The sequence below is a fragment of the Cupressus sempervirens genome, chromosome 10 (genome assembly GCF_028749045.1).
Source record: "Cupressus sempervirens isolate cs-2001-9-10 chromosome 10, ASM2874904v1, whole genome shotgun sequence".
Classification (NCBI taxonomy): Eukaryota; Viridiplantae; Streptophyta; class Pinopsida; order Cupressales; family Cupressaceae; genus Cupressus; species Cupressus sempervirens.
Window position 1 is genome coordinate 893,376,318 of NC_143127.1, and position 14,695 is coordinate 893,391,012.

The 14,695-nt window shown below is 34.5% G+C and overlaps 1 protein-coding gene across 1 annotated transcript; it reads left to right on the plus strand.

Annotated features, from left to right (window-relative positions):
* The first annotated feature begins 10,340 nt into the window (after window positions 1-10,340).
* Window positions 10,341-14,084, plus strand: LOC149536868 (small ribosomal subunit protein uS4y-like). The gene is made up of 3 exons (XM_089805329.1): window positions 10,341-10,433; window positions 12,192-12,573; window positions 13,534-14,084. Exons 1-3 carry the CDS (start codon window positions 10,406-10,408, stop codon window positions 13,712-13,714), a joined length of 591 nt encoding a protein of 196 aa, XP_089661455.1. The 5' UTR covers window positions 10,341-10,405; the 3' UTR covers window positions 13,715-14,084.
* The last annotated feature ends 611 nt before the right edge of the window (window positions 14,085-14,695 follow it).

Genomic DNA, 14,695 nt, shown 5'->3' on the forward strand with positions numbered 1-14,695 from the left:
AATGCATTTATTTCAACCTTAAATTCCAAACCTTCCTTGATCCCAATATGAAGCTCGTTTACTACTTTGTAGATTCATCTAGGCTAATGGATGTGTGCTTAATAATTTTTATCAAGATTCAGTGGATGAGGGATGGTTGTGGAGATATTGTAGCATTATGATGTTGCTTCTCAATGAATCTTGGAGGAAAAATGGCAATATAACAATACTTGAATGGTGGATAGAAATGAAGGAGGAAGAGGCTCAATTTATAGGAAAATGGTGAGGAAACAAAAAGTCAGGATGCAAACTTAAAGAAGGGTCAAGATTAAAAGGAAGGGGAGCACATGGATTATACTCTCTCAAATGGGTCTTATTGTGAAAAGTGTCACAATGAGATAGGCATGGGAAGATGGGGGGATGTGACCATTTTGGGGAATGTGAGAGAAGACAAAGATGTAAGAGATGTATATAAGTGCATTTAAGGTTGAAATAAATGCATTTGGTTAGAGAGTGGGAGGATATGACATTAGGTTAGATTGTACTTAATATAAAAATCTTGATTTTTATTGTCTTAGGTCAAATCCTTAATGAAGGTCTCAATATAAACATATTCAGACTTACACTAATCCATTATAGGTTTACACTAATCCATTATAGGTTTACACTATAATGACATATTTCCATTATTCCAAATTTATATGTTTTAATTGCTCACTGTTCTAAAGCTCATGATGCATGGTCCATCTTGAAAACCAAGTATGATAGTGGCGATGAATACCGCAAAATACAATTGCAAGATCAACTCGAAGATCTCAGGTATGCAGATTTTAAAAGTATGGATGAATTCCTCTTAAAATTTGATTCTCTTAAAAGTCAAATTATGGCTTTAGGTGTTCAATTAGAGGACATTCATTTAATTCATCTTATTCTTAAAAAATGTCTTCCTAGACAGTTTCAACAGTTTATAACTAATATTCATGCACAGCTTGCTATTCCTACTTTAGCTTCTCAGTTAACTTATGTTATTTTTCAAACTTTATTAAGACAAGAAGAAGCTAAGCTAATTCAGTTTGGTCAATGTTAAATTAAATTAATTTAATAATTAATGTTAATATATGTTACTAATGTTTTCTTGTTTACATTGATGTTAAAATCTATTAAATTAACATAATAACTTATACTATGTCATATATGGACCATTAAAACTCAAAAAATAATTTTACCTTCCTAAATAAGTTTTTGAAGAGGTTTTTATAGAACATTTAATACTTGTTGAGGTTGTTGTAAAACATTTACATGACATGGATCACATATCCCCATGTGTTTGTTCAATGATCAGGATGAAGAGGAAAAACATAGAACCATCTAGAAGACTCTTCATGAAATCTTTATATAACGATGATCTTAACCTAGATCATGTGTGTGTTACAATTGAGAAAGTGATTGTGAGCATGCATGTGAAGGTCAAAAGTCATTCAAGGGTTCTATTAGCATTTCACAAAATAAGCGACCTATTTACAACCAATAAAAGTGAAAGGAAATACAAGATTTATTAGATCAAAGGAGGGGATCAGTTAGTAAGAAGACTCGAAATTAGCATGCAAAGAAAATTGAGATTCAAGGTAAATCTCTTAATAGAGTGGTCTTAATAGATCTTTGTAAATACGATAATAGAGTCCTTAATTGTAAGTTTCAAATCCTTTAACAAGGTGAAACCTAAAAGTTTCTTAAGAGTTTAACAAGAAAAACTCCCCACATGGTAATTCATATATTATGGTCAAAAAATTTAACCTTATGATCAACTAAGTTTATGTCATGAATAGATTTTAATTTTATAACTTGAGTCTATGGCTATTGAATAATAACTAAAAAGGCATTGGATCAATGGTAGTTAATTGGATGGCTCCATTTGCAAAGACATGATTAATTTCATAAGGACCCAACCATCGTGTCTACAGCTTGCCTAACATATCTTTAAGTCTAGAATCATATAGCAATGCCCAGTCACCAACTTAAAATTGTTTAATGCTAATGTGAGATTCATGTCATTGTTTTCTTTGCTTCTATATCATTTTAGTGCATTCCAAAGTAGCCTTGTAAATTTCATCCAAAGAATTAAGATGTAGAAGATGTTCTCTTTATGTTGCAGGAAGTTCAATGTTCAATTCCAGTGCAGTTCTTAAAGTTTTATGTTCAAATTAAATGGGGAGTATTGCTACTTTCCCATATAGGAGCTCAAGTGGTGTGAACCCTATAGTAGTCTTCCATGTTGTTTAGTAGGCCCAAACAACTTCTGGTAGTCTGCAATTCTAATCCCTATGGTGCAAATGAACTATTTTTGTTAAGATGGCCTCTATAAGATACCAATAGGGCATATAGGCTTAATGCTACAATATTTTGGGGTTTAAATAAATTTTCTGATTTCTTCCCAATATTCACATTACTAGGGTATGATAATGTGAAAAGTGCCAAAGTAGAGAGTCTAAGAGGCTAGTTTGTGCTATTAAATTAGATGAAACTTGGCATTGATCAAAACATATGATTAAAAACCATCAAAACATAGGAGTTCACTCTACTTGTAATAATTTTTGTTTATTCCACCATGTATTAATGGATTAGAGGTGTGCTCTTAAATTCACCCATCATGGCATATACAGATTCCTCTATTCTGTTTTTCTCTTCTCTACTTAGCTTATTGAAATTAAGACTTTTCAAATCATTCAAATATGCATTCTTAATGTTTTCACAAATTTTATCTATAGCAGATTTGGGAAGATGGCTTACCACTTTGAATTGGCTGTTATCCTCTGACTCTGTTCTCTCCTCCTTAGAATCTAGTTGTGCTACATATTTCCTTCTTTTCTTCTACAATTCACTAGTCTATTTAGTGGCCTTCTTCTTCTCTTTTATTTCCTCCTTGGCCTTTTGTGAAGATGCTCTTGTGGTAGCTCTAGTTGTAGGTGTCTTTGGTTTGGCTTGTGCAGGCTTGGTTTCCTTCTTAGCTTTAGGTTGAGCTGGAATCTAAGTTTTATCCTTTCTCTTCTTTGACTTAGCTTATGTAGGTTCTTCCTCTTCTTTTGCTTCCTTGGCACCTTCCTGCTTGTCTTCTCCTAAGCCATGTGTCAATTCCATTGGGCCTTGCCCTTGTTCATCTTCTTCATTCTCGCCTTCTTCTTCTTCTTCCTCTTCAGCACCTGTGGCCTCTTCAATTTCTGCACCAAATTTCTTCTTTATTTTCTTCACCAATTTATCAAATTACAACAACGCAATTGCTCAAAATAAATCACTACTACAAACAAATATTGTTTCAATGCACTTCTTGGCATAGTTTTAGGTCTTAGAACCTTTTGAAAGCACTACCAAGGCTTCTAGAGTATTATAGGTCAATCCTATCATTAGGGAAAACTTCATGGTGGAGTTTAACTTATCAAACTCATGGTGAAACTCCAATTTTTGCACTAAAGAAAAATAGGCACTCAGAAATAGTTAGTGTTGAGTGAAATATTCTAAGTTGTGATTTTATTTTTCACATGGTATCAGAGCTTTGAGGCCTCACATCCATAGTGAGTCAGGGCATTTATTCCTATCATAATAATGATAGGAATAACAAGTATCAACTAAGCTATGATGGGTAGTCTATGCCCTAAGACCATTGTGACTAAATCCTTTGGTTGCTTGGCATACTTCACAACTCTACACAAATTTCTTCACATCTTGTGACATTTGAGGCCAAAAATAATGTCCTCTAAGAATGCCAATGGTCTTATCTCGACAAAAGCATCCTTCCATTTCCCCATTGTGTTTCTCTTTGATCAAGTTTTCCCTCATGGAACTCCTTGGAATGCATAATTAACTACCCTTGAATAGGATACCATCGTGAATCAAATAATCTAGCCATCTGATTCTGTCTAAACATTATCCATAATTACAAGTATCATAATAATTTTATGATACTTGTAATTATGGATAATGTTTAGACAGAATCTAAACATTATCATGGACTCAATATCAAGCAAATAGCATGTGGAGACAGTCACTGTCTTGCTATGACAACAGATGGGGAGGTACACAAGTAGCTTTGGATGCTTGGTTTAATTGTTTCATGTCCTATTTACATTATGGAAAATCTTTGATGGAAGGTGTGACAAAGATCAAATTGTCAAAACTTGTAGTGACATTGAAGAATCCAACCATGCAATGAAAAATGGCATTCGATCAAATAACAATGGAGATGACTTCAATAGAGGTTCACACTTTTCTAGTATGAAATACTATAATTATGGACAACTAGGTCATCCTTCTTATAGGTTCCTTGATAAGGCATCATCCTCTCAATCAAAGACCAAGTGTCTAAAGTGTTCAATGCTTTATGACAAGAAGTTCATGCATGGTGGAGCTCATTGACCCAATTGGAGCATGGACACCTTCTTGTCTGGTTTTCATACTTAACCATATAAATTGTTTATCATAACATCAAATGCCATAGTAATAATCTATTGACCTACCAAGATTTTATGACCTATAGCATTAAGCCTATATGCTTTTACTGTTTTATAACATTATGGGTAGTCTATGCCCTAAGTCACATGGTTTTTTGATTTATTCTTCATGTAGAAGGTATGAGATATTGTTACCAGGTACATTCATAGTGGAGCATTATGTTTGACTATTTTATGTTGATAGGCTAAACATCTTAAGAGTTAGTTGGTTGGTTCATGGATGTGATCATGGTGTCATAGATTTTGGTTAGAGAAAGCAAAAGACCTAAAAGATTCTCTAGTTATACAACTAACATAAGTGATTTATCCAAAACAGAGCCAACCAATCCCACTGATGCTATTAAACATACAGCTTGGAAAGAAGCTATGACAGAAGAATATTATTTTGCTAACTAATTGGTTAGAGTTAGAGAAAAATATTTGTTAATTAATTGACCACTTTTGCAAGAAACTAGGAATTGACTTGGTTAGGGTTGTTAAGTTGTTTTAATCTTGACTATCAATTGAGAATCAATCTCGGTCATTGGTTTTCCAATAGTAGTATGAAAAGGGGTCAAGGGGGGCATTTGGAGAATAAGAAGCTTTGAGAAGGTTGGAGAAGCTTGAATAAGAAAGTAGAAGCTACAATCTGTACTGTGGAGATGGGGACCTAGAAACTGGAATAGCAAAAAATATAGTAATGCCCTAAGCAAGTAATAACAAGTTGGTTAGGGATCACAGTCTATTGCAAAGCTAATAGGAGTGGTTGAATGTATGGATACTTCAACCTAAACATGGAAGGTGTTGAATGGGTGAGTAATGAAGCCCCAAGTCGAATGGGAGTCTATGGGAAGATTATCATGGTGAGTAATGGCCTATTAAGGAAAATTTATTCTTGAATTTTCTTTTATTAGGGATAAGGTTCAGGCATAGCCAACTCTCTAGATCATTGATATATACTCTTTTTTGACCCCTTTTTTAAATCAACAGGTCTAGATATTGGTACAAATAATCTATTTCATACACTCTATTCTTGAGTCCAGATTAACATTACAATCAATATTTTTATGAATCAACATTTTTATGGTTATTTTAATAACAATTCCATGTCTCCAATCATTACTCTTTTCAAACTTAACATTGTTCTTTTTATAAATATAGTTTCAAAAGAATATGGTATGAATTTGAAATAATCTTCTTCTTCAATTGCACAATCCAAAATGCCACTTGGTGTAGCACTGTGCCCAATCACAAACCTTATCACTATCCCCTTCTCCTCCTCCAACTTCTTTAGCGATGCCCCATTTGGATGTTTGGTAATGTCATAACATTTGTCCAAATATTTTAGCTTTGAAGAGACTGAACTACGTTAATAAATTTATAATATTAAGTTTGGTTGAGAGACAAGATTGTGGCAGTATAAAGACTAAGATAAGGACCTTAAAAATATGTTAGGAGATACAAACACCAAGTGAATCTAGTATATATAATGTGAAATTGTAAAATATGTAGGTTTTAATGTTACACAAATCCATAGTAAAAGATGTTACAAAATTTAACTTAATTGAGAAAAAAATTTAAAATCTTTTGAAATAAATTCGTTTGTTTGTCGAATATTTACTATTTACTCAGAGGCAAAAAGTATGCCTACTAGGAATATAGGCACTTAACCTCAAATGAAATTTCTTAGTCTTAAGACTTAAAAATAAATGATAAATCAACTTAACAATTGATAATTGTCTATCCTAATATTTAGAAATAGATGATTGATAATTGTCTATCCTAATTATGCCGTAGGCATTCCCTATTTGAATGTGAGGAGCAAAATTCTCCATCTGACGGTCAGCAATCATGGAGAGAAAATGACTACCATCAAAATAATCTTAAGCATACATTATAATGTGATCTCATTGGATTTCTTCAATCAATGCTGTAGGTTTCTTCTTACGCATGGACGACCATCAACTTCATTCAGGTCATTCATTTTCATAGAATACGACAAACGACCTTTCAGAATGAGGATATTGTTGAGTGATTTGTCGTTTCTTCCACAGTCAAGGAACATGATGTGTTGTTGACGCTGACTCGACTCTTTGTGATCTTTACTTAATAAACCAAGATTACAGTAGCATTGACATCATCCACATAGAGTTTAACTACCATCAAATTTTACGAAGCTTGGTTAAAACACGTTTCATCAGATTCACGAGTCTGTTTATGCCTACAAATAGACACAAAAGAGTTAAGCCTCGTATAGAGCATTTAGACGAAGGCCTTCAACCATGTGACTATGGGCTTGTAAAAGCTATGTGGATTTTCCTTTGTTCTTCACTAGGTCGCTATTTTTTTCCCCAAACTGAACAGATGTATTTACAAATGCTTAGAGCTCGAGAAAATGAATACAGTGAGTTCTGCATATCTCTACATCAAGGAGTGAATGAGTACCTTTACATCTACACCCACAAATGTAGTCTGATGAAACGGTGGTCCATAAAAGGCCAAGAAAATCAAAGAAGGTTTTGTGCTTGTCATGCTACTGCTGCTTTAGACTATGGATTTTAATGGCAGCTTGAATAGGAGATAAGCAATGAATGTGAGTCTTTTGGCCTTGAAAAGCACGAGAGTAGGACCTAATATCAATGATAATCAGAGTTTTCACTGTGTGCAAGAAGTTGACATTCAACCATGATTTTTACTGCAAACGTGTCTATAGAGAATCCCAAGAGAGAGGCAGCAATGGTGACTCGCGAGTTAGAAAATGGACGATATAGGACATTATATATATTTGATAGGTGTGGAAAAATAAGCTTTCATACAAAATTTATATTTTTTTAATTCAATATAACAAAAACTACATAAAAAATACAATCAAATAGGGCAACCAATCATTGCCAAAATAGAACAGACTACAATAGCCCAAAATTTATATTTACTTTTCATATGCACCTATGTGACCATAATTCCATGGTAAAAAATTAGATCTAACTAAATATAAATATATTGTTACAAATCTAACTAAATATAAATATATAGTATTCAATTTATGTTGTTTTATTTAAACACTTTAACGTATTATGTCTATAGGATTATAATGTTATCCCATTGGAAATAATTAATGTCAGATGCATTGAATATGAGTTATCTTTTGACTGCTAATGATGCGATAGGTACTTTGCAACATCAAAATCGCCATGAAGAAAGATGGCTCAAACACTAACTCCACCGCTAGAGCATGCACCTCATTTTACATCCCAATAAACATCATTGCAGTGGCTGAAATCATTTCACAACAGTAGACGACCATCAGAGTCATTTGTGCCGTTAGATGGGATAAATGATTTCAATGCTTTTTAAAAAGAAAATCCACATCACTATTCTCAATGCTTAGCCCCTGAACCATGTTCCCTCCTCCGTGGATGTCTTCCCATCGCTCCATGTATGCAGTCGCAAATATCTGACCTGCTACAGAAGATTAGGCCCACTGTAGTTCACAGAATTTAGTATTTTGTGGAAGACCAATACAGAAAAAAAAAACCCTCGTCAAACCATGAAAATATACCATATTTGTAGATATTTTGTCTGACTGACTTGAGGTACAAGGCAAGTGAAATTTTTCATTCCAACATACTCTTTCACTTTACTTAAACTCTTTTCACTTACAAATCAATGGGTCTTTCTCTTGCTTTATATGCTTGCTGTGATAAGTTTTTTTCAGCTTTAAATTTGGAGTAATGGCAAAATTAACAGATCGGGGGCATCTGGAAATGTTTGGAAAAAAGACGCAACAGCAACAGTAAAGGCATGTTCACACTTTGGCTGGGTCTCAACGCTCTGTCAAGAGAGAATGTATAAAACTCCCATTGCACAGAGAGAGTTACACAGGTCCTTGACAAATTATATCAGTGATTGTATCTTTTACTTCAAAATTTCAGACTTCAAATAATTAAAGTTCTAGTTTGATTGTTTAGTTGATCAGTAAATTTTATCTAAAAATATAGACATTTAGTGTGTTTTAGAGTCCTTTATAAGGACACTACTCTCTTTTTGTCATGCGGTTTCCAATAATTATCTTAGATTTACAATTCTCTATTACTCAGACCTACGCATTATGTATTCCATTCATATGCAAGTGGTCTTGCAAATATGTGTAAGTTAAATTGTGCTTATAATCTGGCAACAAAGAAGTTGACAAAGACAATTCATTTATGAGGAAGAAGATAAAGGTTGGAGTGGATGAAGGCCAGAAAAAATTGAAGCTTCATTTGAGAGAAAACTGGAAAAAAAAATTGCAATTACAAATTTCCATTTCTGGCATTATTCATTTATTAATACAATAGGATAAATAAAGTTACTGAAGACCCCTCACTTTCCATAATCTAGAGAGGGATAGTTATAGAAATAGATAAAGAGACAAACATATAGAAAGAAGATAGAGACAAACAAGTACAGATGATGAGAAGAGGAGAGCTAGAGATGGAGGTAGAGAAATAGAAAAGATAGAGGGGAGGAGAGAGAGAGTGAAATATAGAGATATGTGGAAAGATGGATAAATATGCATGATAAATATGTATGAGAAGAGAAAGAGAGAGATAGAGAAATAATGTGTTATATATAGTAGAAATGAATATGGGACATATAATGTTAATAAGATATGTATAAAGAGAAGGGTGGCAATAGATAGTGAGATATAATTAGAGTGAATATGTGACGTAAAATTAATAACATATAGATGGAGAGGGAGAGGGAGAGGGACAAAGAGAGGGAGAGATAAAAAGATAGAGGTAGAGAGGGCAAGAGTGAGAGATTAAAAAGGTGTTAAGAGACAAGTAATAGAAAGACGAAGAGGGGGATATATAGATATACATAGATATTGGGTACATATGTAAAGAGAGGGGGTGAGGGGGGGTAAGGAGTTGGAGATAAGGGAGGGAGATATAAATGATACATATGTAGGAAAGGGGAAAGGGGGTGAGAAGAGATAAGGAGATAGAGACCAAGGAGGGAGAAAGAAAGCCTGCATATGTAGGCAGAGGGGGTGGGGAGAGGTAAGGAGATAGAGACAAAGCAGGGAGATAGAAAAGATATGTATTTAGGGAGATAGGGTGGGGAAAGGTAAGGAGATACAAACAAGGGAGAGAGATAGATTGTAAGAAAGAAGTAAAGATAGATATGATACAATTTCTCGATGATGGTCCATTGAGTATGATTTGAAACATTGTTTGACTTAAGTAAAAATTGAATAGTTAAATCCAAAGCCTACTCTAAATAATATAGATTGAAGAATCTAACGTCTTGATATTAATTTAATTAATAATGTATAGAAAATATTTGTAAAGGAGACATGAGGAAAGAATGAGAGTGAGAGACAAAGAAAGATGAAGATGGAGAGAAGGAAAGAGATAAAGAGAGGAAGAGAGAGGGAAAATATAGAGGGAGTGATGTAGAGGGAAGAGAATGAGAGAGTAAGGGGGCAGAAAGATGTGTGGAGATGGAGACTAAGAAGAACAAATAAAATGTCTCGTTTCTGTTAGTTAAGAACAAATTTTACACCAAAATACGACGTACCTATTGCACACTAAGGTGCGATTGCTAGTATTTAGAAATAGGCTTACAAAGAGGGTCTCCTCGTTGCTAAAAACCTTGGGCTTCCAATTTGTTTCATTAAAAAATTAAAATTAAAAAATAGGAAACATCATACCATGCTTGGCAATCGAAGTGTTTCAAAAATGAAAAATGAACAATAAAAACCCCGCTCCTTAATCGTAGTCGTTCGACGCACCTTAAATATACATTAAAAGAATATCGGAAAGTTCTCCCAAAGGTTTTAGGGTTTTTGATTCTAGGGCAAGTATTTAGCCGTAAATAGCCAACAGAGCTTTTGCTTCTGCTGTTACTAGTCTGGGTGGAGACGAAGACCGGGTAGAGGAGGAGGTTCCGCGGCAGCCATGGTGCACGTTAACTTTTATCGAAACTGTAAGTATATTATCATAAGCTTCCTGATCTATAGCTTATTATTATTGTTTTTAGACCATTGTCAGTATGAACTGGTAGGATCTCTGGGCTACTTTCCATCCACCGGGGAAAAGAAGAGTGGCGGCGAGGGTAGGAGGGCAGGGTGTCAAACCAATCTTTTTTAATGACTTTTTCCTAATAGATCAGAATTTTGATAAATTGGAATGGATTCCTTTAATTAATTTATGAAGATATGGTACGATCTAGAAAATCCGCTGAAAGAAAGATCGGAGGATTTGGGAAATTATATGTACGAGAAGTGTTCCAAGATTAACAGCAGCGAGTTAAAAAAAATCATAACTTGTTTCAAATTGTTCTATATGCATATTTTATGCCTACTGTTAACTTTAGGGTTTGTTTGTTTTTTGCGTATCTCTAGGAGAACAGATCTACATAAACCGGGGTCTAATTAAAGTGATAAATATATTCTGATTTTGAATGACCCTTTAGTTGTAGGCTTAGGACTACACCTGGCATTTTAAAAACTGGTGTAGGATTCTGTATATCAAAAGGTTTTAGGAGAACGTTGTGTTTAGAAAACTGGATCGTTGTCAAATGGAATTGTAAGTCAATTCAGTTGACATGGATCACCTGGATTCTGAAGACCTGGAAAACTGGAAAAAAACACATCTAATTTTATCAGCGTCTTGATCTTTGATATTGAGTTAATGACAAAACGGTTGGGGCATGTCCGATAACTATGCAAGGATTTCAATGTTGCAAATCTGCCAAAGAACAGTTTCCGGTCGAGGGCATTTGTGATAAGGTAAATTATAATTTTAGGTCTGGGCATGTACCATGATTTTGATCTAGGGTGCACACAAGGTAAAAACTGAGGAATATATTAAAAATGTCAACTTTGTCAAATAACAGAAAAACTATAAACTTTGAGTGTTGGGACTGTGAAGTCCAATTTGGGGCGGGATGCAGGAAAGTTCTGAATTTGAGAAAAGTGAAGAAGATGTAGGAGTTCGTGCAAGGCATGGGAAATGACTGTAGAGAGATCACTTGTATAAGTTAGGTAAGAGAGAAATTTGTGTAGGATGAAGGTGTGTAAACCTCGATAGCGTAGAAGATTTACCAATATTGTGAAACTTTGTTATAGAATTTTTAAACAATAATAATGGTGTGTATCAGAAGATGTAGGAGTTCGTGCAAGGCATGGGAAATGACTGTAGAGAGATCACTGGTATAAGTTAGGTAAGAGAGAAATTTGTGTAGGATGAAGGTGTGTAAACCTTGATAGTGTAGAAGATTTGCCAATATTGTGAAACTTTGTTATAGAATTTTCAAACAATAATAATGGTGTGTATTAGAAGTAATCATTAATAAAGTGAATTGCCAAAGCTGATAATTTTTAATATAGGACTACTTAGATTAACAATCTAGGATGAGTCAAAAGACCTTAAGTGAATGATCTGCTGTGTGTAATTTAGAGGCAGTTTGGTAGTGGAAATTAAAAAATAAATAAATCTTACGATGCAAGATTATTGATCTAAAATGTGCAAAAGGTAGATGGGTCAGTGACACATGGTTAGGAGGTTTTATCTTTGCTAAATATTCAAATAGTGGTGGATGTATGTCAAGATCAATGTTGTGGTTTGCTGAATGGGGAAAGGCAAGTGTCCTGTTTCTGGGAACAGGACTTACAATGTGTATGTATCCTGTTCTTATATTCATTGAATGCATTATGATATTTTTATGTGTTTGGGGTTGCAGATGGTAAGACTTTTAAGAAGCCTCGTCGCCCATATGAGAAAGAACGGTTGGATGCTGAGCTAAAGTTGGTTGGGGAGTATGGTCTCCGTAACAAGAGAGAGCTTTGGAGGGTTCAGTATGCCCTGAGCCGTATTCGTAATGCAGCAAGAATGCTTCTTACTCTTGATGAGAAGAATTCTCGCCGGATATTTGAGGGTGAGGCTCTGCTTCGTCGCATGAACAGGTACGGACTCCTTGATGAGAGCCAGAACAAGCTTGATTATGTTTTGGCATTGACGGTTGAGAACTTCCTTGAGCGTCGACTCCAGACCCTTGTGTTCAAGTCTGGGATGGCCAAGTCAATCCATCATGCTCGTGTGCTCATCAGACAACGACATATAAGGTAGGTTGCATATTTGTGGACCAGTTACAAATCTTGTTTGTGGTTTTGGTGAAATCTGTCAATATTATGCAGTGTTGTATAGTTACTTAGTAGTAAGGCACAACAAAAATACTAGTTCCAGGATAGATTTTTTCCTTCCCGCTGCCTGCTCTTTTTTATTGTCAGCACTTAGCTTCATTGTGAAAAAACTTGCCAAGTACTCGAATGTCAGGTGGGGGCTTGGCAAGTTACCTGTAGTTGTCTGAAACTTGGCAGACAAGTTTCTAGTGAAGACAGGTATTTTTAATAATACTTCTTGATTTTTTTCCCTCAGTTATTGGCAATTACTCTCCAAATGCTAGTTTCTTAGTAGTTTTAATTTATTTTTTCTAATTGTATCATGAATTCTTTTTAATTTTTCTTTTCAAAATTTTCCTTTTTGCAGCACATTTGAATGGTTTTTCAATGATTATTTTCAGGAACATGTTTTCCAGACTCACTTTGTATGCTTTTCAATGTTAGTATGCATGTTAAAATTTACGTGTTGAATTTATATGTTTATGTAATTTGCCACTGTTTTTCTAAGTTCTGTCCAGTTTCGAGTTGAAGTCAGAATTTCGGGTTCAAGTTTGAAACTTTCATTATTTAGATGTTCTTTTGGTAGCAAGAAAGCATAGCATCCATCTCTTAGGGACTCGAAGAGATTTAAAAAGAAAGAAATTCCAGGATTGCATGTTTTGATTTTTGTTTGTATGCAGTCATATCATAAGTGCTCTGCTTGCTGTATTTGAAATATCTACTTGCGTTTTTGGTCATTAACTTTACTCTTCTCAAGCAAATAATACCTGAACTCTTTTTTGGCAAATTTTGGATTTTCTATACTCAACGAGTCTTTAGTTTTTTTTGTAGTTTTTATTTACTTGCTTGTTCAAAATAAATTACATTGTGTGCTGTGGTTTGACAAACCTTGGAATTGTGCAGGGTTGGCCGGCAGGTGGTGAACATACCATCTTTCATGGTGAGAGTTGATTCACAGAAGCACATAGACTTCTCTTTAACTAGTCCTCTTGGTGGAGGACGGCCAGGTCGTGTGAAGCGAAAGAACATGAAAGCAGCATCAAAGAAGGCTGCAGGCGGAGATGAAGAGGAGGATGAGGAATGAGTGATTGCAAAATAGATAGTGTTTTTTACTTAGCTGTCGTAGAGATTTGTTCGACATTTCAATGTCTTGGAGCTTGTGCCTCTGCCAGTAATATGATGTAGGACCTTTAATACATATAGTGCAGTAAAGTTTTGTTTGTCATTGATTTCTCTTCCTAAGAGCTGAAGTGATGAGACAGACGGTACTAATCGTAAATTTAACAAATTGCTTTTCCTTCCATTATTTCATTTTAGGTTGGTCCTAATTTGCACTTGGTGGCTTCAGACCAGCTCATGTTAATTTTACGGCAGGGAAAATTAGGTTCTTAATACTGTTAATGTTTTAAGAGCTGAAGTGAAATTGGTGCTATATAAAGTAATTGGTTTATTTATTTTAAGCCTTTTATTAGTAAGTCAAATATTGCCTTGTGCTTCTATAAACTGTTATGGTGGGGAGAACTGGTTTTTCATTTTCCACAAGATCACAAATACATAATTAAGGCTCTCGGTTTGCTTTATGGGTGATGATAGTTCTTTTATTTCTTTTTGTATATGTTCATCAAAGAATGTTTACGGAAACATGAAATCACACACACAGCCTAGTAGATTTTATGTGATTTTTTTAGCACTGAATTAATGATGCTATTATAAATGTGTAGTTTTTACCAGTGGATAGGTTATTCCCTTTAATTGTGGTAGTTATCTCTTTCAACTGTTTGTTGAGAAACTCCATTCTCCATTCTTTTCTAACTTTTGACCAATAACAGATCATAGGCTGTATTGATAGCAGTTTACAAGCAAAGTTCTTATAGATGATGTTTACTGGAGAGGTTATTCTCTTTAATTGTGGTAGTTATCTCTTTCAATTGTCTGTTGAGAAACTCCATTCTGTTCCAACTTTTTGACTAATAACAAATCATAGGTTCTACACTGATAGCATTTAACAAGCAAAGTTCTTCTAGATGATATTTATTAACTCCTTACTGTACAATTATTTACATCA